The sequence below is a fragment of the Urocampus carinirostris genome, chromosome 1 (genome assembly GCF_059441175.1).
Source record: "Urocampus carinirostris isolate Australia breed hairy pipefish chromosome 1, RoL_Ucar_1.0, whole genome shotgun sequence".
In the NCBI taxonomy this organism is placed as follows: Eukaryota; Metazoa; Chordata; class Actinopteri; order Syngnathiformes; family Syngnathidae; genus Urocampus; species Urocampus carinirostris.
The window spans coordinates 3157160-3181847 of record NC_142349.1 but is presented as its reverse complement, the minus strand read 5'-3'; the positions used below and the strand labels follow the sequence as shown (position 1 = coordinate 3181847).

Genomic DNA, 24688 nt, shown 5'->3' with positions numbered 1-24688 from the left:
TAGGTTAAATGACCATGAAGACATCACCTTAGCAATTAAATTCTTAAATTTTTCATGGTCTTCCTCAAGATCGAGTAATCTGCTCCTCATTGTCTTTTGAAAATGCTTGCCAAATTGTTTCCTCAATTTACCCAAACTATACTTATCACGTTTATCGGAACAAGATCTCACAAATCAAAAGGCCACACGCAAACGGAGCACTTGACGAATTAAGTAATCCCTCCACTTTTATTTATTTTCCATGACCCCCTCCGTAACGTAAACGACTCAAACATAACGTTACATAAAGTACAGGAGAGGAAGACGGGGGAAAGACGGGGGTGGGGTGGGGGTGATCGGAGCGGGAATACACACGGTTGAGCTCAACTCACACAGGGAAAGACGGAGAGTGATGGGGGTAAGCGGGTTAGCGGTGGGGGCGAGAATAACCCACAAAAAAGCAAGAAGCAGTCACTCCATCATTCATCCATGCGTCCTTCCATCATTCATCCATGCGTCCTTAACTCCCCTCCCAACGCCAAACAAAACAAAAAACAAAAAAGACAAAAAGAAACAAAGGTTCTCCTCCGCACAGCGTCGTCCTAGCCCTTAAACAGTTAAGTATAAATCACCCGCGCACTCTCACTCAGGCGGGCGGGGGAGAAACCGAACCGAACAGAACACACATCCACAGACAGAGAGACACACGCACAATTATCGCCAGCTGGCACACACCAACAGCCAACATTCTTTGTATCGCTTGTTTCTATGCGAATATATCTTAATAATACAACATCTGATTACTGCTCATTTTTCTAACGTCGGTATAACCTTTCAGATTGTAGAAAATGGCGAGGTTCCATGCACCACACTTTTTCTTAAGTGCAAGGTTACATGTCCGACTCCCAATCATCAATCGACTAGGGAAACACATAAAACATGCCCCGTATTAACCATATATAGATCGTCTACTCTCGAACTGTCACTTCAGCAAATGATGACGTCTTATCACAGCTTTAGACAGATCTCAAGACAATCATAAATATACAAATACCGACGCCGCTGCACCTTTTATCCAGGTAAATTAGCCTTTTTTCTTTTTCAAGCAGCCATGTCCCAAAACAAACAGGACTCTCTGAGCTCAGAATCCCGTCGGACATAAAAATCTCAACTCAGTCTATACATCTCATCCGTCCGAACTTGGGCCTGACTATAGACGGAAAATTCCACGTGCACGCATTTTCATAATTTAGCTCCGACGTCACAGGCTCCCGTCCTCCCACGAATCTCGACAAGCAAACCGAAATAAGGAGAGAAAAAACTTTCCTTACCTCACTTGCTCATTTGAGACAGTTCCACTGAGAAGTCTTCCTCCCTTTTCTTTTTTATTTAATTAGTGCCAATCCACGTTGAGGCGCCATTTAATGTTGGGGAAATTGCAGGTTCGATAATCGAGAGAAAAGTCTTCTCATATGTGGATAAGGAAAATGGACAGGAGCCAGCCTCGTTGGAGGGAGATACAACTTTTATTGATGCGTCAATGAAGTTTCTCAGAGAGCTGGGAACATGACAATGTTTTTAAAGCTGGTAGTGACGATTAGGCTTCGATTGAGTACACCCCAAAAGGCGGTCCTGTGTCACGTATCAAGTTCAGAGTGTCCCGTCCCTTGCACGCTATCTTCAAGGAAACTTAATCGTCTGCCAAGAGTATCTTCAAGGAAACTTAATCGTCTGCCAAGAGTATCTTCAAAACGATGTCAACCCGACCTTTTCCCACAACTGTAAGCAAGTCTTTCTAAATTTCTACATGTATGCACGTCTATTCTACATTTCTACATGTATGCAAATCTATTCTACAAATGCAAGTGTATTTACCACAACACAGATTCCTCCATCGGAAGATGTAGTTGAGTGTTATCTGCATAGCAATGGAAACTGATATTATACTTGTGAATAATATCACCTAATGGAAGCATGTAAATGCTGAAAGAAGGGGGCCAAGTACTGAACCCTGCGAAACACCACAGGTCACACTAAAGGGCTCAGATGTCATTTCACCATATTTAACACAGTGCGTCCTATCTGAGAGGTAGGATCTGAACCATAAGAGGACGGCTCCTGAGAAACCAATCCATTTTTTCAATCGTTCTAGTAAGATATTACGGTTCACAGTGTCAAAGGCAGCACTAAGGTCCAGAAGAAAGCAAAATTGATGAAGCGCCAGAGTCCATTGCCAGTAGAAGATCATTGGTTACCTTAATCAGGGCTGTCTCAGTAGAGTGGTTAGCCCTGAATCCTGATTGCATTGATTCAAAAAGATTTTTCTTGGGTACAACGTGTTTTGAATAAAGTATGTTTAACTGTCAAAAACAGTAAAAAAAAATAATTCATTAAAAGTTGAGTGCATCCCTTTTCATGATATGCTTTTGTACAAACAAATGTGGTGCTAAAAATGGTTTGAAAAGAACAAACTTGGCTCATTAATTCAGTTGGTCAATAGATCATTTGTTAAAATAATGCATTGACCACCCATATTTCACCACACCTCCATATGATTTCAACAGTTTATCTCATTTATTATCACTAAGTTGTAGTCGAGTGTGATGCAAGATTTCAGCATGAAGCAATGAGAAAGAAGGAATGAACTGGTCAAAATAAACAATGACATTAAATCTAGTGATGAGTAAGCCTTGAAGTAGAAGGTTTTTTATTATGTCTGTTGTCCTTCACATTCTTCCTGAGCAGAGATAATACAGGATTTTCTTTGGAACATTTATGTACTGTTCAGTTGGAGGTACGAGGTACTGATAAGATGTTAAACATCTGGTATTATTGTGTTGGCTTTGATGTAAGCAAAAGATGCCATTCAGACTAGACATCTGCAAATATATTATGAGGATTTTTGGGGATGTTCTGGCAGAAATCTCGGTCAGAAAGAGCTCTCACTTTCGGAACATCTTAGACTAAATCCCTAACAAGTCGGGTAGCATTCAATCATACTGGACAATGTTCCGTGCCTTTATAGCTAAAGCTGCTTGAACACCACTTTATTAGTCAGTGTAGAAAAAATTGGGCCTGTAGGGATTTCGGCGTGGTCATGGAAACCAACTTCTCAGGACGAACAACATGGAACAGTAACTGCTGGCACAGAGAAACATACAGAGAGTAATCAAAACAGCCAAGAAGATAGTTGGCTACCCTCTGCCCAGTCTGAAGGACATTGCTGGCTTACGATACCATGGCAGAGCTAACAACATTATAAAAGACTCTGCTTGCTACTTTTTGAAAAAAAAACAAATTGTTGCAGATAGGTATTATTGCACTACCTTTCGCAATAAAGTAACGGTTCAATGTTCTTAAAAAATAAATCATTCCACTATTGTGATAACTTAGGCCATTTTCTAAGCACAACTTAGAGCAGGGGTCGGGAACCTGTGGTTTGCGAGCTATATATGGCTCTTTTTAGGAGTCCATATGGATCAGACATAATACTAAACACAAGCAAATCTCCTTCATAGCGTTAAAATTCTGACAAGAGCGGACTCGTAGCGCTAATAGTATGAATGATTCAGTCCGGTAAATAAAGGGCATACTCCCAACTACAGTCTACAGCAGGGGTGTTAAACGCAATTTGGTTGAGGTTTGCCGGAGCTATGGTTTGAGTGAGGTTGTGCCAGATCTGGTTTTCCACAGAAAAACCTCTGATAAAATTATTCCACTGATCTCAAGTACAAAATATACACAAAATAAGAGCTAAGAAATAATATGAAAATAAATCAACCAAACAGTCATAAATGAATCAATAATTCGTGAGAGCTCCAATTACTTAGGTGTTGCTATATTGTGTAGAGAAAAACAAACATGAGTGCTTAACAGCACAAGGAAGAATAAAAACTATAGAGACTCACAAACTGCACCATTTTATTCTCATTTTAAGCCAGTTTTTAGCGAGGTTTCTGTTTTTTTATGTACAATTATGTCAGCTTGTTCTAGGTGAGGCTAATATTATGCAAAAGAAATGCACATTTCTTTACCTTTGGTATTCAAAATTATACATAATGTCCCCTTCAAACTTTCCAATTGAAGCTGGGGCCTCAAACTATCATCTTGTGGGCCATAATTGGTCCCCAGCCATGAGTTTGAAACCCCTAGTCTACAGTCAAGGAGTCACATCATAAGACCCCGTTTTGGCTGCATGTCACTAAGGAATCCTTTATATGGAAGCACATTTAACCATTTATGTTTACTGTTGAGACACTTTACGATGAAAACCCATAGAATAGCTGTAAACAGCCAGAAAGGCCACAAGACCACAGAGTGATTTTAAGGGTGAGTGGTAGGGGTGGGTTATGTATGAAGTTTCTTCATTTTCCCCATGTTGAGGTTTTTTAGTTTTTCCTTGCCCTCATGTAGGTTTAAGATCAGGGGATGGTGTAATGACAGTCTGTGGTTTGCAATAATACGTGGTCTGTGCTGCCCTTTGAGACTCTTTGTGATTAAGGGCCATACAAATAAACTTGACTTGGCAAAATGAGCCACAACGATCTTGAGTAATTGCGGGAGAGATACAAGCTTAGAGTGGTACATTTGTTGATATGGAACACATTATTCTCATTTCATAAATTTCATCAAATCATCTAACGTCAAACAATGAAATAAAATTCTCTGAAAACTTACAATTTTGTCGGGAGAGTAGGTTTGGCGGTTTTGCTGATTTATGTCTTAAAATATATGGTATTGCCATCTCGAGAAAAAAAAGGTTTTTGCATTTATTGCTCTTAGGGTTAAAAAGGTTTTCCGTCCCCTGACTTAAGAAAATATTTTTGCCTGTTTATCCTGACAGTCTTTGATCTTCTCTTTTTTTGTCTTTTTAACATGTTACCCTTGAGTGACATGTCCTGTCTTGTTAGTAGTTAGATACGATGTTTCACAAAAGCCAATTTTCGAAATAGAGCTGTCCTCTGGGTTGTGACAAATAGTGACGATTCACATGACATCGGTGTCATGGATGGATGGATATATACTGGACTGTCTCAGAAAATTAGAATATTGTGATAAAGTTCTTTATTTTCTGTAATGCAATTAAAAAAACAAAAATGTCATACATTTTGGATTCATTACACATCAACTGAACTATTTCAAGCCTTTTATTATTTTAATATTGCTGAATTTGGCTTACAGCTTAAGAAAACTCAAAAATCCTATCTCAAAATATTAGAATATCATGAAAAAGTATACAAGTAGGCTATTCAACTAATCACCTGAATCATCTAATTAACTCGAAACACCTTGCGAGGGTTTCCTGAGCCTTAAAAACACTCAGCTTGGTTCAGTAAACTAAATCACAAGTATGGGGAAGACTGCTGATCTTACTGCTGTCCAGAGGACCATCATTGATACCCTCCATCAGGAGGGTAAGACACAAAAAGAAATTTCTCAAAGAGCAGGCTGTTCACAGAGTGCAGTTTCAAAGCATATCCACAAAAAGTCTGTTGGAAGGGAAAAATGTGGCCGGAAACGCTGCACAACCAAGAGAGATGACCGCAGCCTTAACAAAATTGTGAAGAAGAGCCGCTTCCAGAATTTGGGGGATCTTCAAAGACAGTGGGCTGAAGCTGGAGTCCAGGTAACAAAAGCCACAGTTCACAGACGTGTCCGGGAAATGGGCTACAATAGCCGTATTCCCATGGTCAAGCCACTTCTGAACTCAAGACAACGGAAGAAGCGTCTGACTTGGGCTATGGAGAAGAAGCACTGGACAGTTGCAGAGTGGTCCAAAGTCCTCTTTTCAGACAAAAGCAAGTTTTGCATTTCATTTGGAAGTCAAGGCGCCAGAGTCTGGAGAAAGGCTGGAGAAGAGCAAAATCCAAGTTGCTTGAAATCCAGTGTGAAGTTCCCACAGTCAGCAATGGTTTGGGGAGCCATGTCAGCTGTTGGTGTTGGTCCACTTTGTTTCATCAAGTCCAGAGTAAATGCAACTGTGTACCAAGAGATTTTAGAGCACTACATGCTTCCATCTGCTGAAAAGCTCTATGGAGATGAGGATTTCATTTTCAAGCATGATCTGGCACCTGCCAACAGTGCCAAAACCACCAGTAACTGGTGCACTGACCATGGCATCACTGTCCTTGATTGGCCTGCTAATTCCCCTGACCTGAACCCCATCGAGAATTTGTGGGGTATAGTTAAGAAGAAGATGAAAGACACCAGACCTACAAATGCAAATGAGCTGAAGGCCGCTATCGAAGCATCCTGGGCATCAATAACACCTCAGCAATGCCACAGGCTGATTGCCTCCATGCCACGCCGGATTGATGCAGTAATCCGTGCAAAAGGATTCCCAACCAAGTACTGAGTGCATCAATGGACATTTTCAAATGTTTGATTTAGTTTTGCTGTTATAGAATTATTTTTTACTTGGTCTGAGGAAGTATTCTAATATTTTGAGATTGGATTTTTGAGTTTTTTTCTGCTTTAAGCCAAAATCAGCAATATTCAAATAATAAAAGGCTTGAAATAGTTCAGTTGATGTGTAATGAATCCAGAATGTATGACATTTTTGTTTTTTTAATTGCATTACAGAAAATAAAGAACTTTATCACAATATTCTAATTTTCTGAGACAGTCCAGTATATATATATATATATATATATATCACTTTGTGAAATATATTGTTGTTTTGAAATTTCTGCTGCAAGCAGTTATTGCACTTATTTTCATTGCACCATTGTATTCCTCATTGCATTCTTATTATTAGAACTCGGGCCAGTTTTTCTAAACACTACGTTAAAATGTTTTAAGACATATTCTCTTTGATAGCATTTGATCTCTTTTCTCTTTAAAGTCTCTATATTACATTGCCATGTCTAATCTCGTTGCGTAAAAAAAATCACAACGTTGATATCAGTGACAATAAAGACAATTCTAATTTGTTCAGAAATATTAACAATAATAGTTTTTAAAAAATAATGTTTGTAAATATTTACATTACGTTTTAAATATCTTCAAAATGTGTCTTTTAAGTGATGTTCACTTTTATATTACCTCTTATTAATGACCCAGAACGCGAGTTTGCACATCCTTTGTTTGGTATTTGAGATTGGGTTAATCTGAATACTTGAGAAGTGTAAAACGCAAACAAATATTTCATAGATGGAACTCACAAAGGAGCTTACCTTTGTTTGTGATTAAGCAAAGTAAAAGCAAAACGGAGACAGCTGAGCAACTCCCCATTTGTGTTTCGCAAAATCAAGTTGTGTTGTAAAAACACACTACAGCACACATTGAAAGTAGTGTTGCGTAGTTCGCGAACGTAACGATTCTATAAGCCGACTCTTTAGAGTAACCAACGGGAGCCAGCTCACCACCAATCGGGAGCAGCACAGTGAGCAGAGAGGAACGGTTCAAAAGAGGTCGTTGGTCTTTCTGCAGAGGCGTGTATTCTCTCTCGCGAGGGATTTGTGTTGTAAGACTGGGGTGTCAAACTCAATTGAGCTTGGGGGCCGCATGGTTGAAAATTCTATCAATATACCCTGGTCATATCCATCGTGAGATGTGACCAACAGCAAAACAAACACATACACAAAAACAAAGAAAAAAAAGAAGAGAGAAAATTAAAGGGAGCAAAAGAAAGAAAATGAGTGAGAACAATAAAGAGAACAATAGAGAGTGTGAAAAGAGAGAAAGGGAGAAAGTCAAGTCATGTTTATTTGTGTAGCCCTTAATCCCAAGGAGTCTCAAAGGGCTGTGCAGACCGCATATTATTGCAAATCACAGACTATTATTACACCATCCCCTAATCTAAAACCTACATGAGGGCAAGGAAAAACTCAGAGACATCAACATGAGGAAAATGAAAAAACCTTGAGAAGGGACTGCACATGAGGTATCCCCCTTATATATATATATATATATATATATATGTGTGTGTGTGTGTGTGTGTGTGTGTGTGTTACCCAAACAAACTGTCTGAGTACACAAACTTATAATTACACAGACTTTATTTACACTGAATTTATTTGAAAAAAAAAACACTAAAAAAGACATTGCTATAAGCGGCTTTTCGGATTGTTTTGTCGTTTTCATCCATAAATTATTTTCAATTATGATGCAATATTATCCAAAAAAAAGACTTAAAAAGGGGGAAACACATCCATCAAAAAAAGAATACAATGAAAAATTAAACAAAAGAAGAATGCACAAGAATGAACAAGAAGAAAAAAGGGGAAATGGGAAAAAGCAGTGAAAAAATAACAAGAAAAAAAAGAAAAAATTCGAAGGGGTCCCTTTGATCAGTAAATTACCAAAAATAATTTAATATTATGCATAAAACGAATGAATATATTTTTAAAAATCTTTTTTACCTAATTATAATAGCATTTATTTGATCACAAGACAGTGAACTTTAAACTTTTTTAAACTTTGAACCTTTTTTATACTAAGCAACTTTAACAGGAATCCCTGTGTGACACAGTAAACTGTCAATTAAAAATATTGACTTCAGTGGAACAATGAATACACAATGAAATGCAAGACAAAACTATCGTTTTTTTAAGCAAAACAATAAGAAAAGAAAAAAATACCAAAAATTTGAACCTTTAATTACTCGACAAGTGTAAAATCAAAGACACAGCATTTATGGAAGACTGATGTCTTATGACCCAACTGTTTCCCCGTACTTTATGCGTCTAATGAACATTTCAAGTCGCGTACGCCGAAGAACATATTAAATGAACCGAGCCGAATAGGCCGGTTCTCTAAAAAGAGTCGGAATTCACATCACTAAAAATGTGGTCACGTGAATACACGTGACAGCAATCATCGTCAGCTGATTCTTCTTCGCCTACTTATACTTATTTTTCTTCTTCTTCTTTTACTATTTTTTTCTACTTCTATTTCCGCTTCTACTTCTTCTTCTACTACCTCTTTCTCTCCCCCTCTCACATTAGATACGTGAGCGCACTGTAGCAACCCGCTAACAGGCGTGACCACGTGGCGGCCATGATGGTCAGGTCAACGTCCCCATAAGCAATAAAGGCAATGTGTGTACATTGAAGACGAATCATAATTTTCTCATTTTACAACTGATTTTCATGTAGGTAATTTTTTTGTCAACGTCGACACGTGCTGTAATTACGAAAAATTGAATAAAAATTTTAGAAATGGAAAAGGGCTTTTTAAGAAAAAAAAAAACAATTAAAAGAACATATGAACACAAGTTACGAAAAATTGCATTGAAATTTTGACATTTCATATGAAACTCACAGAAAAAAAACAAAATCAGTGTTAAAAGGATATTTTAAAACTGTTATTAAACAATGTTTTATTTTAATTTACACATAACGATATATATATATATATATATATATATATATATATATATATATATATATATATGTCACTGACCAGAAGATGAAACACAAAATTAATGGAAGTTATTCATTTTGTTTTCATGTCTACTGAAGAGACTTGTTCAGGTAGGGCAGTTAGTGAAACGCGTCACTAGGAGGCGTGTACAAGATTAATTCATGACAAAAATAAAAAAAATAGGGGCTTTTTTTTTTGCTTACCTATGAAAGGTTATTCTAGCTTTCCGGGACTCGAGAGTACGGCGTTGAGTGCATCCATAGGCACCACAATTATCCGACATTCTCTTTTGGATTTTCTTGGCTTTAACAATCTGTGAAGCCCTTTGAGACTCTTCGTGATTTAGGGCTATACAAATAAAAATGACTTGACTTGACTATATCACAAGTGGGGTTTTTAAGGGTTATTGTTCTATCTTCGTTATTCATTATCCATTATCGGTTATCGGTCAGTTCATAAGACGCTACAAAACCTAGGAGCCGGGACACTTACTCTCAGCCAAAAGGCCAAGCTAAGGTCCTAGCCCTAAAGCCTTGCTGCGATCATTGCGAATGCACCATTCCCGGAGGTACTGCAAGTACTGAAAGATTCTGATAATTTGACCCAACTAGCTTAGGCTTGCAGTAGGCACGTCGCTCAAACAAACTTTTATATTAATGCGTGGTCCTACATGTTATGGGCGGAGCCTCTACATGATCCGTTTGTATCATTGGTCGTTACATCCTAGCAGAGTACAAACACTCAAATGGCTGCAAAACAGGAGTGCTGAAGCTAATATCTTCGGTCGTAACTAATCAAAGCCTAATAATCGTCATGGCTCTTGATTGTACCAACTGCATCAGGGTCCGTTTGCACTTCGACTATCCTCCCCCGGCTCTCGTGGATTATCGCATGTGTTGGCTGCTTGTGGATCTAAACACGTGTCGCCTGGTTTCCGACCTGGAGAGCATCATCAGAGATAGATTTGAGTTCAGCCCCCGAAGTATTATCAAACTATTTCTAGACAATTTCTATTTATTGCACACTGAAAGCATTCACGTTATACGGGATAACGACATCCTCAGGTAGGATCATTTTCACGTTTCTATTGTTGCCAGTTAAGGGGACATTTCAAAAGCTTTTTAAAGTCTCCAGAAACTGTTATCAACACTCACAGCAAGGTTTCAACCTATTTCTTCATCCATCCACTAGCTGCGCCGCTTATCCTCAGTAGGGTCGCGGGGGTGCTGGAGCCCATCCCAGCCGTCTTCGGGCAGTGGGCAGGGGACACCCTGAACTGGTTGCCAGCCAATCGCAGGGCACACAGGGACAGACAATTTGCTTGCTCATTCATACCTAGGGACTATTCGTACCGGCCAATCAACCTTTCGTGCATGTTTCTGGAACGTGGGAGGAAACCGGAGTGCCCGGAGGAAACCCTTGCAAGCACGGGGAGAACATGCAAACTCCACACAGGGGGTTCGATCTCATGACCTCAAAACTGTGCCGCACACGCGCTAATCGCTGCAACGCCTTGCTGCCTCTTATTTCGTTTTTCATATAAAATATAGCAAAATATATTTTGTCTACAGTGTCAAATATGTGCCACCAGGGTGGGCACGTTACTTTAAAAAAAGGAATTGGTTATAGTTACTCATTACTTGTGAGGCCCCTTTTCAAGGTTTCTTATTCTCCTCGTGCTGAGGTTTTGTTTTTCCTTGCCTGCATGTCGGGTTCAGATCAGGGGATGGTGTAATTGTTATCCTGTGCAGTCCTGTGAGACATACAAATACATAAATTTGACTTGACTTCTTCCAAAAAGTAACTGAGTTACTCTATGTAAAATTACCTAGTTACCATGGAAAGTAACTGTTTCTATTACTTTAAAAAGTTCTATGTCAAATAAATTGACATTCTCTGAACATTATTGCAATCAGTTGAATAGAAAAGGACAGCGAGGTATTGTGTTATAAAATTTTGTAATATTTGTTGCATGTCACTAGCAACATATTGATCTGACACTTGAAGTGCATTAAAAATAAACCGTAAACAATATAACAAAATATCAATCAGCCGTAAACAATAGAAAGTGAGTTTAATAAATTCCATCTAACAACCTGAAACTTAGGTTTAGGCTACTTATTAAGGTATTCAACTGAATTTAATGTTCTGAAATCGGGTTGGCGCTATGGTTTGACTTAGAATTAGGTGTAGGTTGAACTCCATGTTAGGGTTCATAACTAAATGTGGTATTACAAAATAGGTTTAGGCTCCCGTTCTTTTAATCAGCCCTTGATTTTTTTCTTCTTATGGCACTTGAAAATTTGGCCATGAAAAAGGTGTATGAACCATGTGTATATATATTAAAAAAATCTTTACTGCCATCACGTGCTTACCTTACATTCCAAATTCAAGTCAAGTCATTTTTATTTGTATAGCCTTTAATCACAAAGAGTCTCAAAGGGCTGCACAGGTTATTGCACTAGTATTACAGACTTATTACACAATCCCCTGATCTTAAACCTACATGAGGGCAAGGAAAAACTCAAAAACGTCAACATGGGAAACATTGAGAAGGGACCACACATGTGGTAATCCCCCTTTCAGGATGACCAGACTGCAATGGATGTTACAATAACATATAATACACAGACATCGTCAACAAAAAATATAGGTTATTCATACGCTATAGAATAGAAGTGTGTTTTAGGCTTAGATTTAAACATTTTCACTGAGGTTGCAGATCGAATGTCAGGGGGAAGAGCATTCCACAGCACCGGTGCCCGAATGGAGAAAGCTCTCGAACCTGCGGAACTCTTCTTGGCTCTTGGGATCACCAGTAGACCAGCGCTTTCAGAACGAAAGCTCCGGACCGGAACATAGGGGGAAATTGAATCTGAACGATATGAGGGAGCAAGTCCATGCATGATTTTGTATAATACCAAAAGAACCTTAAAATCACATCTTAAGCGAACAGGGAGACAATGCAGGTTAGCTAAAATCGGGGTAATGTGATCGAACTTTCTTGTCTTAGTTAAAAGCCTCGCTGCAGCATTTTGTACCAGCTGAAGGCTCTTGATTTTGGACTTCGGAGACCGGAGAGTAGCGCATTACAGTAATCGAGACGGGAAGTAACAAACGGGTGAATTATAATCCCCGCAATCAAAGGAGACAGCATAGAATGAATTGTAGCAATGTTGCGAAGATGGAAGAAAGCTGTTTTAGCAATTTTCTTCATGTGTGTTTGAAAGGACAGATTGGGGTCAAATATGACACCTAAATCTTTCACCCTGGGTGATATGACATTTGTCAATGTTCACAGCAGTTTTCGAGAACAAGGCATGGCATTTAGATGGACCAATAACTAACATTTCGGTCTTTTAAGTTAAGGCGCAAGAAGTTGCACTACCCAGCATATAAAACATATACATATTAATTCCCTGGTCTGGTGTTATTACTTAGGCCTAATGTTATATAATTCATATTGTAAATGATCTAATGTTGAACTATTTTATGTTTACTTTTCCTCAATTCTATAGAGTGACCGTGGAATGTTTTTCTTGCCTGGATGAACACAGCCATAATTCAAATGAACTAAGTGATAAAAAAAAGAAGCGGACATCCGACAAGGCAAATGATATAGAAGAAAATTTAAAATATACGAAACAAAAGAAGAAAAAGAAGAAGCAACAATCGGAGGACGTTCCGGATGCAGACACTAGTATAACATCTGTTACAGAAGCGAACAAAATCAAAAATGTAATTCAAAAGAAGAAAAAACGGAAGGTAGATGAAAATGGTCCAACGGCACACTCCATACTCGTGTGTTCTCCACCAAAAACTCAGAAAAAGCACCCAAACTCCAAGATGAAGAAAACTCCACGCCAATTCAACCCTCCAGATTTCAAGAAGAAAGTCCGCAAAGAACGAGGCAGTGCCTCAAACTCTGTCACATCTCAAGTGTCTCCTTCAAACGGCCTCTCAGTTACCAAGATCTGTTCTCCGTCTTCGTCATCAGATACAGACTCCTCAGATCAGGAAGCTTCTGCGGATCACAAGTTAAAACGGAAGGATTCCACCAATAGTCATTTAACAACGAATCACATATCACATTCTAAAGCACCAAACCATGTCCAGGAAGAACATTCAACTCTTACAGTATCCCCAAATGAAATCTTGGGGTCTCATAAATCTTCGGACCGAAACGGTTTTGCAGAAAACGCCAATCCAGTGACCCTGCTTCCTGTGCAACAAAGTCTCTGCGTGAGTTATTATTGTATTTGCCTACAATGGGTTGTACCCTGTTTTCACGACCAGGGCGCGTTGAAAATTTCCTCCCTGGCGTAAAATGTCCCCCCTTGCGCATACGTCCCTAAAACCCTTCTGTATTTTGGAGGGAATGGAACAGCAGAGCACAGAGCATTTGCTGCTCATTTCGCCAAAGTTAATATTTTTTTAACTTGCTCAAAAGTGATTTCCACAAAGAATACGAGATGCAATGTCTCCGTGTTCTACTGTTCTGTTACATTCTCCCCAAAATTAGATACAAAGTCCTTTTAGTAAAGTTTACGCGAGGGGGGACATTTCACACAGCGGAGACATTTTTCAGCACAACACCGCCTTGCAACAACACAGACAATCATACGAGTGTGCATATTTGAAAATTTTGCGGGAGTTTTGTTGTGGTTTGTTTAAGAACATATTACAAAGTAAAACACCCGGATAAAAACTTGTCGAACAGCACAATATATTTCAAATTGTTAGATAAGCTGCTGTGTTAGCATCCATGAGTACTTCCACAAATAATGCAATGCATGTAATGTCACGTTTTCTCTGTTTTAAAAATGCATTCGGGTGTCATTGTTTTCAGAATTTTCGGGTTTTTAGCCAACTTTATTTGTCCATAAATCATGCAGCAGTGCTACAGAATACTAGATATCCTTTGTAGTTTACACTATTTCCTTTTTTGTTTGTCTCTCTTTTTCCATCACTTTTTTCTCTCCCTCTTTTTCTCTCATAGTCTCTCACTCTCTCCTCTTTTTCTATCTCTCTTTTTTTCATTCTCACTTTTTCTCTTTCTTGTTTTTCTTTTCTTTTTCTCTTTATCTCTTTTGTCCTTCTGTCTCTCTTTATCTCTTCTCTTTGCCTGACTCTCGTTTTTTCTCTCTGCCTTTTTTTGTCTCTATCCCTTTGCATCTTTCGCTTGTTCTTTCTCTTTCTGTCTCTTTTTATCTTTCTTGCTTTCTTTTACTCTTTCTCCATTTCTCCATTTCTTTGTTTCTCCTTTTTCATTCTATCTTGTTTCGTTCCATCTTTTGATCTTTCTTTATATTGCTTTCCTTCTTTTTTATCTCTTTCGCTTTCTGTCTATCTTTCTCTGGCTTGTTCTCTCTCTCTGTCTTTTTATCTTTTTATTATTTGCCTTCTTTCTTTAATTCAAGTCAAGTTTATTTGTATAGCCCTTAATCACAAGCCTGGAAGGGCTGCAAAGACCACAGATTATTGCAAACTACTGACGCTCCCTTCATCTGCTACTTTCTTTTGCTCATTTGCTCTTGCTCTCTTTCTGCCTTTTCCTGTTTATCTTTCTCTTGCTCGTTCTCTCTCTCTCTCTTTCTTTCTCTCTTTCTCTTTAATCCAATAGTTTGGCCCCCATGAGAGATTTTTTTCTACCATGTGGCCCCCAAGCTCAAAAGGGTTTGTCATCCCAGCTCTAGATAATGTCAAGCCTAATATTTGAATGTGATGATCTATTCTAATTTGTATCCCATAAAAACATGTAATCTTTTGTTCTATGCATGCGTATTTAGAATGGAGCTGAAAGTGCACCAAAGGATTACAGTGTCATGCCACTTCTTGCTGCCCCTCCACAAATTGGACAGAAAATAGCATTTAAGGTATGTTCTTTCTTTTTCTCTTTTCTTAGGGCACATTAAATAAACATGTTCATTTTAGTATTTGCGTTGTGCAACACATGTTCATCCTGGAATGCCATGTCTAATGTCATCGGACACCTCAAACTCATTCTATTTGAGGGCCGCCAGAGCTAGAGTCTTGGTGAGGTTGGGCACATCTGTTCACAAATACCTCATTTAAAATGCTACATAAAATAAGATTTTGGGGGGGGATGTCTCATATTAATGTGAAAATGAATCTGCACTGGCATTAAAGGGATGGTATGTATGATTTGACTACCTAATGTTGCTTTATTGTTTTGTGCAACCGAAAACGAGTGCTAAAAAGAAAGAAAACAAACAATAGAGACTTAAAGTGACCCAAACACAAGGTTCTTTTTTTTGCCCTGCCTTTTTCAAAGAAGACAAAGAAAAGGGTAAAAAAAATAATAAAAAAGACATTAAGAAAGATAAAGATTGGGTGAAAAAAAGGAAACCAAAACCAAAGACAAAGAAGAAGAAGAAAAAGATGGGAAAAAGCGGAAAAAGGGAAGAAATTATATTGTTGGGGTTACGTATAGCAGCCAGAGGGCCAACAATGACGTCAGCTCCATCTACGCGAGGCTGATGTTATAGGTTGAGAAATTTCTTAAAACATGGATGTTTGTTTCATAGTTCATGTATTTCTTAAATCAGTATTTGTTTTTCAATGTATTATACTTTTCTCATCAGTAGGCGTTTAATAATACACACTGTCCCTTTAGACTTTCATATTAAGGCTTGGGCCTCAAACTATCACCCCATGGACCGCAATTGGCCCACGGGCCATGAGACCCCTGCTGTAAACAATTACAAAAAAAAGAACATCCAAATTCCATGTTTCTTCATTCTGGTGCTCTCCAAATACAGTTGTGTGAAAATAACCCAAGTAAGTAAAATGTTTTAGGAAATTTGATTTCAAACTGGCATGATGGTTCGTGGTATACTGGGCCTATTTTCACCTCTAATAATTACAACTTGGTACTAATAACATAGTAACAACATAGTAACAGAATGCTATTTTAGAAATGTGTATCAAACTGGGTGCCCTTTGCACTAATTAGTAACAAAAAGTATCTCTCAGCTTGAAAAAAGTTGGAGACCCCAGCTATGCATATTGTACATCCGTGCTGGAAAACTATGGCCCAGGGTTGGGATCAGGCCCGCCAACAGATTTAATCCGGGCCACAAGACAAAGTTGAGAGAGGCAGGAGAAAAAAATAGCTGAATCCCAGCAAACAATGACCTGCAGTTTTCAAATATGTGCAGCGGATGTTACCGAAGTAAAGTGCCACTCCCAAAAACTGTATTTGCTGCCTAGCAGTTATCAACCGGAGAAATTTTGAAGAAAAAAAATCTTCCCGCTGTTATTTTACTTAAAATAGAAGTCACTGACGTGTTGTAGAAGGCAATAGGATTGCACTCATCACAATTCAAAGAAACAGAAAAAGACTTTTGAATCATTAAAGTGATCATTTAATTTAAAATAAAGCCTTAAATGGCATTAAAATGTCTTAAAACCCAATTTTTGAAAGTCTTAAAAATATGAATCCTGAATCAGATTTGTATTTGTTCGAATTTAAAAGATTTGGTAACATTTATTAATTGTCTTTGGTAATAATTCACCCAATTTACCTTTGTAGGCACACCGCGTGACCCACAATACACATGGCTACTTCGGACAGAGACGTTTACTTTAGACCAGGCGGACGTTTTTTATAAAGGAAAAAGAAATAGGAAGGAACAAAGGATGGAAAAAAAAGAAAATGGGGGAAAAGAAAGCAAAAAGAAGAATGGAAGAAAAAGATTAATTTTACTTTCTTTGAAGTTTTACTTTCTTGTTTTCTCCATGTTTCTATTTTTTTTAGATATTTTTATTTTTTATTTTTTCATTTTTTTAATTTTTTTTTTCTTGAGTTTCACTTTTTTTCTCATTTATTAATTTTTTTTTAATTTTTGATTTTTTAAAATCTTTTTTTGTCCTTTTTTCTCTATTTTTTCATTTTCTTTTCTTTCTTTTTCTTTTTGTCTTATTTATTTTTTTAATTATTTATTTTTTGGGTCATGTTTTTCTTTTTTGTTTTGTATTTCTTATTCTTTCTCATTTTCTCTTTTTTTCAAAAGTAAAAAAGTGTCCTTTGGTGTTTTTGAGTGTCTGCATTTTGTCGTTCTGCTTTTAGCACTCGTTTTCAGTGGCACGACCGTATACAGCGACATCTACTGGGAAAAAAAATACATCCTGTCCCTTTAACTTTCATATAAGGCGGGGTCCTCAAACTATCATCTTGGGGGCCGGATTTTGGCCCCCGGGTCGCAAGTTTGAGATGTAAAACATTAACAATTCTATGTATATCAATTGTAGCCTAATACTTTCACACTTGTGTTTTTGTTGACAGCTGCTGGAGCTTACCGAGAATTATACACCAGAAGTGTCCGATTACAAGGTATGCAATGTTGATAAGTACAGTGGAACCTCGGTTCTCGACCATAAACCGTTCCAAAACCCTGTTCGAAAACCGATTTGTTCAATCACCGAAATTATTTTTCCCATTAAAAATAATGTAAATCGTTTGAATCCGTTCCAACACCCTGAATGTTTACCTTGACTTTTTAACGTAATCATAAAGCTAACCCAGGATAATCGTACGTCCGCGTTATCGTAATCTTCCGTACGAAAGATTACGCTAACATGAACGTGTAAAAATTAAAAAAAAAAAGGATAAAGAAAATAATTATGAATAGGATTTCTTACCTTTGTGGTGGTGAGCAGAAGCCGCAGGTGGACGGTGGGGTATTCCCTAGCAAGACCAGACACACCTTCTTCATATTTTGCTATTATTTCTTTCTCAAATGCAATAGTTGTACGCACTACTTTTCTTTTTTCACCTGTAGCAATTTTGCTGCTTGCACTGACTTTCTTCGGAGGCTTAATTAGGGGCTAAAACACTTTGTACAACCTATATTGAAAGCGAAACGAACGAAGCACATCCGCACGCGATAACAGTTGGTCACGAGGGGTGGGGGGCGATCTACACGATCTACACCCGTACACCGCTCAGCATCGCACCCTAGCGTACGCACTCACGCATTACCGGCGTTCGAACTCCGATTTTTTGACTGAACAGCGAAGCAAGAATTTCTCGAAATTTTTGGTCGGACACCAATTTGTTCGAACTGAGAGGCGTTCGAAAACCGAGGTTCCACTGTAATCAAATATGAGGTGTTTTTGGGGAAAGTCATTTTTTATCATTAATTCAAATCAGGGCCGTTGCCAGACATGAGTCTCCGGGGGGAAATATTACGTTTTTTGGGGTTATTTTTGTTTATTCTCCAGTAGTGTTGCTTATTTTACCCATTAATTTACTCATTTATTAAGTTATAAACTTAACAAAGGATCCCCAAAAACAGTTTTAGCCGTTTTTTTCCTCTTTATTATTTTCTAATTTTCTTATTTCGTGTCTTTTATCCCTAGCTTTTTACTTACTTTATCTTGCTTTTTTCTTATTTTGTTCTCCATTTTTCTTTTTTACTTAGTTTTTTTATTCTTATGTTTTTCCCCTAGCTTTTCAATTCTTTTTTGCTTTTTACTCTTTTTCTTATTTTTTTTCTCTGCTTGTTTTCTTTTGATCTTTTCCCACTCTTTTTCCTTTTTTTCATTTGCTTCTTTTTTCCCTTGCTTTTACTTCTTTTTCCTTGCTTTATTGTTTTTTTCTTGTTTTTTTTATTTTTTCCAAGCTTTTCGTTTTTCCTGTCTTTTCCTGCTCTTTTCATTCTTTTTCTTTTTTACTTTTTCTTGTATTCTTTTGTTAATTTTCCCCTCAGCATTTTACTTGCTTTATTTTTTTCCTCTTTTTCTCTTTTCCTTTTATGTTTGATTTTTTTTTATACTTTTGTTTGCCTTCTTTTCATTATTTTCAGACTGCCCTAGCCTCTACATCCAGTTTTTCTTGGGTGGGCAGAGGGTGTCCATGGGTGGGCAACTGTACCCCCCCTTCCCCCTTTTCTGTAACGCCCCTGATTTTGAACATTTTTCTTTGTTTCAAGGAAGGTACGGTTTTGACATATGACCCATTGACGAAACAGATTGAGCTGGGACTGATTTCTGATATACAAGGTGAGACATTGTTAGTTAGAAAGTAGTAAGTAAATCTGAGTAATCAAACTTATGATCTACCTGTTCAGTATATATAAAGTTTTAGGTAAAAATCAAGTATCGGTAGTAGCATTAGTAGACAAAAAGAAAATATAACGCATAGAGGTGGTTGGTTATCTAGGATCACTAACCGAGACTACAAAACTAAAGCAAACTTCACCTATATTAATGACAATGGTGAAGATTTGTTAAAATGAGATACATTAGTACACAGAGATAAAATTGTTTTGTGTAATATTTTCTTTATTGCTTTTATATTTCGGAAGACATGTTGCTAAATTTGGGTGGTCAATAAATTATTTAAACAAACATTCCAATGACCAACTAAATGAGGCGAGTTTATTCTTTTTCTAAACTTGTTTCGTCTTTTCGGAGCACCACATACATTTTTAGATCATATCAGAAAAACCTATATCGTCTAAGTTATTCTGAAGGGTTGGCTAAACACAACTTTGAGGGAATTTGTTTTACCATTTTTGATAGTTTAATATACGTTAACTCTTGGATTTATGGAGTTCTCTTTGACTAATCACCTACAAAAGAAGCTTGAATAGAACACAAACCAAGGCAAGGAAATAAAACAAAAAATCGGACTGAACTCCTGGGGACTCGTCTTAAAGGCAACCCGGAGTGTTCGTTTGTTTCTCACGTGCAAGATAACAATGAGGATAAGTGGTACGGCTAATGAGATGAGATGAGAGTGTCTCTGGTTGTGAGAGATTGATTTATTTATTTTACACTGCAGTGTTAAACTTTATATTGTTGATCTGTTTACTTTTGTTGTTTGAAAATATTTGAAGTACAGTAGCCTATGTCTACTCGAGCTGTTGTCTGACTAGAGATTGAGATTAATTCTATATAGTGAAACTCACTTTATATTGTTTTACAGAAGACCTTTGTTGAGAACAAAATACTTGGAGTCCAGTAGCATGCGTCTACCTGACCGGGTTGTGAGAGTTAGCTTTAATTTATTCAACTTTGTATCGTTAACACTGTTAATTAATGATTTTACCCTAAGCTTTCATTTTGAATTCCAAATAATGTGTCTTTTCCAGCCCCTGGAAAGCCTGGCAAGTTTGACCTGGTGTATCAGAATTCAGATGGATCAGAAATGGTTGAATATGCTGTGTCCAGAGAATCCAGGGTAATCCCAATATTATGGTTTATATTAATAATAATGTGAGATATTTTTGTAATTTTTTCGGTGATTTTTCAAAATCGTTTCAAAGTTAAGAAAACTTAAAAGCAAAACAGGGCTGCAACTAATGATTATTTTCATAGTCAATGAATCGGTCGATTTTTTTTTTCTGATTAATTGATGAATCTGATTTCTTAAAGACAATTTAAATATCCTCCTTTTTATTCAAATATTAACGTTTTGGACATTCAGAAAAATAGTGCACAAAACGACACAATATTTTATAAAAATAAAACAATGAAAAAATTAAAATGTTTTTCAAATAACATCACAAACCAAAATACATACAAATGTATGCCATACACCTGCAAATATGTAAGATTCGCTTTGGCTACGACCTTATCCAAGGATCATATTAGATTTGGACTTATCGTACAAAAAATGAAGAGCAACACATTTCATTTTATTTGTAGAAAATGTAAGCCCACTTTTCAAAATTTTGTCCACAAATTTCTTTTTTTGTGTTACCTTATTGAATATTATCAACATTCCCAATATGAAAATAGTATCTAATATGCTTAAGAATCTGCCTTTTGTGTAGAGTTTATTTTGCCATTAGTATTTTCCTTTTTAGCCTTGCTGTTCAGTGTTGTGAAAGGATAGTGGGATTGTGGACGCGTTCTTAAGGATGGGCTGGGCACCCGTATGATGCGGCAGGGGTAAAGCGGTGAAAGCTGTCGGGCCCTGCTTTTGAACAAAAGAGTGTGTTGTGTCACCCTGACCCGAGTGACATGGCCGCTTACTGGTGTCCCGTTTCATCTGGAGGGACGAAAGCATGACCAACTTGGGTGCCGAGGTGCCTAACTTGTTTGGGTGTTTGGGCAATTGGGTTGGCCATGGTCCAAAAATGTTTGTGTTTTTTATGCTATTTAGTTCCCTTTTATTTTCTTTGTTATTGTATGTGTGCGTCTTGCTGTCGGTCACGCCTCTTGAGGGATATGAACAAGGTAGGTAGATAGATAGATTTTCTTTTTTACTTTATTTATTTGATATATTTTCTTCTTTTTTCCCCGCACTTCTGCAGCACTTTCTGTTCGCTTGACAATTTTTAACTCTGTTTCATGATAACAGTCAAAAACTACAAAGTTAATTTCATGCCAATTTTTGGGAGTGATACAATGTTAAAAATAGACTGAAAAAAATGTAAGATGACTCTTTTATAAAAATGGTGTTGGAGCCCTCTGCTTTACCAAAGTTGTACTACAACTCTCGGCCTCGCAACAGAATTGTGTGCACTCTTATTTGCATTGTTTTACCATAGATAGGGTTCATAAACCACATATACAAGGAGTCAGTAATTGAATTGGTTGCCAACGCTTTTAATAATCTGTTTTAATCGATTCGTTGTTGCAGCCCTAAAGCAAAAACAAACTGCAGACGGCAAACTTTGTGTGTACCCTCAGTCAATATCTCAGTACTGAGAAGAGTGGAACGGTTCCAAGACATAACTTGGCGTTGACAATCTAATGCTGGGTTTACTCAATTTGTGAAAATTGGTGATTGTTTTTTATATCACACTTGAAATGTTTTTATTGTTTGTTTACAGGTAACTGAAAGATGGGACTCTCTTCTGGAACCAAGGCTTATTATTTGAATATGTGTGCAATTGTGACTGAATATTTTTATTAATGCCTTTTTTTTTTACATTTTCACCTAATGATGCTAACACTATAGCACGACAACTCGAATAAAGAATTTCCCATCTGCGCCGTCACATTATGGTAACACCACTAGGCCATGTATAATGTTCTCTACTTACTTTACATATTTTTAATTATGAAAAGTTTGTGGAGTTTTTGTGGGGCTTTTTTTAATTATGGATTTTTGTCACGAACATTTTTTTTTTTAAGGATTTTACTGTAATCTTAAAATGGCAATGTTACCAAATAAGGAAACATTACAGATGAAGTCTCTTGAAAATGTATACTGCAGCATTCTTTAATGTTGTCAATTTTACTAAACAGAACTGTCTCTAAAAATTAAAATGTTACGATAAAGTTCTTTATTTTCTCTAATACGATGAATAAATAAACAAATGTCATACATTCTGGTTTCATTACAAATCGCCTGAAACATTAGAAGTGTTTTATTTTTGTAGAATGGCTGATTATGGCGAAAACTTAAATAACATCTCGAAATATTGGAATGTCATGGAAGAGCATACTAGTAGAATCTCAGCCCTGCAAAGGGCCAAAATCTTCACCAGACTCGACCTCCGTGATGTCTACCATCTGGTGTGGGACCATCTTGAAGACCCCGATCGGACACTGATTACAGGGAAATAGGCCTCACTAATCCTCCCGCTGCGTTCCAGGCTTTCGTCAACGATGCCTTCTGCGACATGTTGTCCTTGAGATGGAGGAGGAACACATACAGACTTTTTTGCCGGTCCTGAGAACTGCTTGAAAACAGCCTCTTCATCAAAATCTAGATGAGTGAGTTATATGTCTCCATGTTGGTGTTCAGGGTTTTCATATTGAGCAGGGATGGCTGTGCCTGATCCTTCCAAGATCCATGGGGAACATTAGCAATTTTTTGGGAGTTTTTAAACATCTACCGCCGATCGAGTTTTCGTCAAAGCTTGCATTATATCTGAGGAGCCACATGGCACGTAAAGTGACTTTGAAAGTCAAGTCAACCTTTGAATGGAGGTTTAGCAAAGCAGTTCTGGTCAGAAACGGAGGACGAAGATTTTGACGATTTTGTTTTAAATCGATTACTGGTTTTAAAAAAAATGAAGGACCAAACTCGGTTTAGCAACAGCTTTTTTTTTTAAGTTTTGTCTGTTTTATTTTTAATCAATACTTTAAAAAAAAAACACAATCAAACTCAGTTTTGCTGTATTTTTAAAAACGCACATTTGTATGCTTGTCTGTTGTTATAAGACAGTCGCGACAGAGGTCACCTGCTCCCTATTGTGCAGTGTGCCCTGTGTTGGGTTAAATACAGAAATATAACCAGCTATGGAGACTGCACCTTCTAACACTGTGCGCCCTATGAACCCGAAAATAGTTAGCTTATTCTTAAACACATGCAAAATAGTCACGGCAAGTGAGTTGGCTTGAACGGGGTAAAAAAAAAACACTGGATAACCCCAAGACATTTTAACCCTTGTACAGTACACTCAGAAGAGCCTCTGACCAGGCTTACTGAGTTTTATTATCGTACAATCCAAGTAATGCAATTCAAACGCCTGTTTTGTCTTGGTTAAGATACTACACATACTAAATTAAGTGATCATATAACATTGGGCAGGCAGCACGGCGGAGCAGTGGTTCGCGCGTGCGCGGCACAGTTCTGAGGTCATGGGATCGAACCTCCTGTGTGGAGTTTGTATGTTCTCCCCATGCTTGGGTGGGTTTCCTCCGGGCACTCCGGTTTCCTCCCACATTCCAAAAACATGCATGCCAGATTAATTGGCCTAACCAAATTGTCCCTAGGTGTGAATGAGCGAGCAATTGTCTGGCCCTGTATGCCCTGCGACTGGCTGGCAACCAGTTCAGGGTGGCCTCTGCCCGAAGATAGCTGGGATGGACTCCATCACCCCCGTGACCCTGCTGAGGATAAGCGGTGCAGATAATTGATTGCTGGATGGATGGATAACATTGGTGGCAGTTGCGATTTTAGGAGTTTGGCGGTGCTTGGAGAGGGTGCTGCCTCGGAAGTAATTGAGTGTAGAACCACTACAGATAGGTGGGGACAAAACAATGATTCCTAAATATTGATAAGGACATGTCCCCTGCATCTATGCCAAAATCCAGCACCCTTGGAGAAAACAATGATTGCTCTATGGTGGTGGCAGCATCATGCTGTGGGGATGTTTTCCAGCTTAAAACTCACTTCTACTCTATAGCATACGAGTAACCTAAACTTCTTATATGTAATAACTTGTGAAGCCCTTAGAGACTAATTGTGATTAAGGGCTATACAAATAAAAATGACTTGACTTGACTCTATATTGGTGGAGACGCGTACCCTTAGTCAATGCCAAAACTACATCCTTGATGTAATTCATAGTATGCTCAATCATGGTTACAAATCCATGTGTTGCTCCTTTAATTAGGAGTTGGAAGACTTGTT

The 24688-nt window shown here is 37.8% G+C and overlaps 2 protein-coding genes across 4 annotated transcripts in view; one reads left to right on the top strand and one right to left on the bottom strand.

Moving 5' to 3' along the window:
- The window catches only part of scpep1 (serine carboxypeptidase 1), a 34749-nt gene extending 27449 nt beyond the window's left edge, over positions 1 to 7300 (bottom strand). The window contains exon 1 of the mRNA XM_088339507.1: positions 7155 to 7300. Coding sequence (XP_088195633.1) covers positions 7155 to 7212 — 58 coding nt within the window. The 5' untranslated portion in view covers positions 7213 to 7300. The remainder of the gene's footprint in view (positions 1 to 7154) is intronic.
- Positions 7301 to 9781: 2481 nt separating this feature from the next.
- coil (coilin p80) lies at positions 9782 to 22653 on the top strand. 3 transcript variants are annotated; one of them, XM_088339888.1, is made up of 7 exons: positions 9782 to 9913; positions 12864 to 13587; positions 15135 to 15221; positions 17654 to 17701; positions 19302 to 19371; positions 20466 to 20554; positions 22155 to 22653. In XM_088339888.1, exons 1-7 carry the CDS (start codon positions 9897 to 9899, stop codon positions 22200 to 22202), a joined length of 1083 nt encoding a protein of 360 aa, XP_088196014.1. In that variant the 5' UTR covers positions 9782 to 9896; the 3' UTR covers positions 22203 to 22653. The 3 variants fall into 3 exon arrangements, with proteins under 3 accessions (XP_088196014.1, XP_088195922.1, XP_088195836.1); XM_088339710.1 differs by lacking the exon at positions 9782 to 9913 and adding an exon at positions 9960 to 10409; XM_088339796.1 differs by lacking the exons at positions 9782 to 9913; positions 20466 to 20554; positions 22155 to 22653 and adding exons at positions 9958 to 10409; positions 20300 to 20420.
- The last annotated feature ends 2035 nt before the right edge of the window (positions 22654 to 24688 follow it).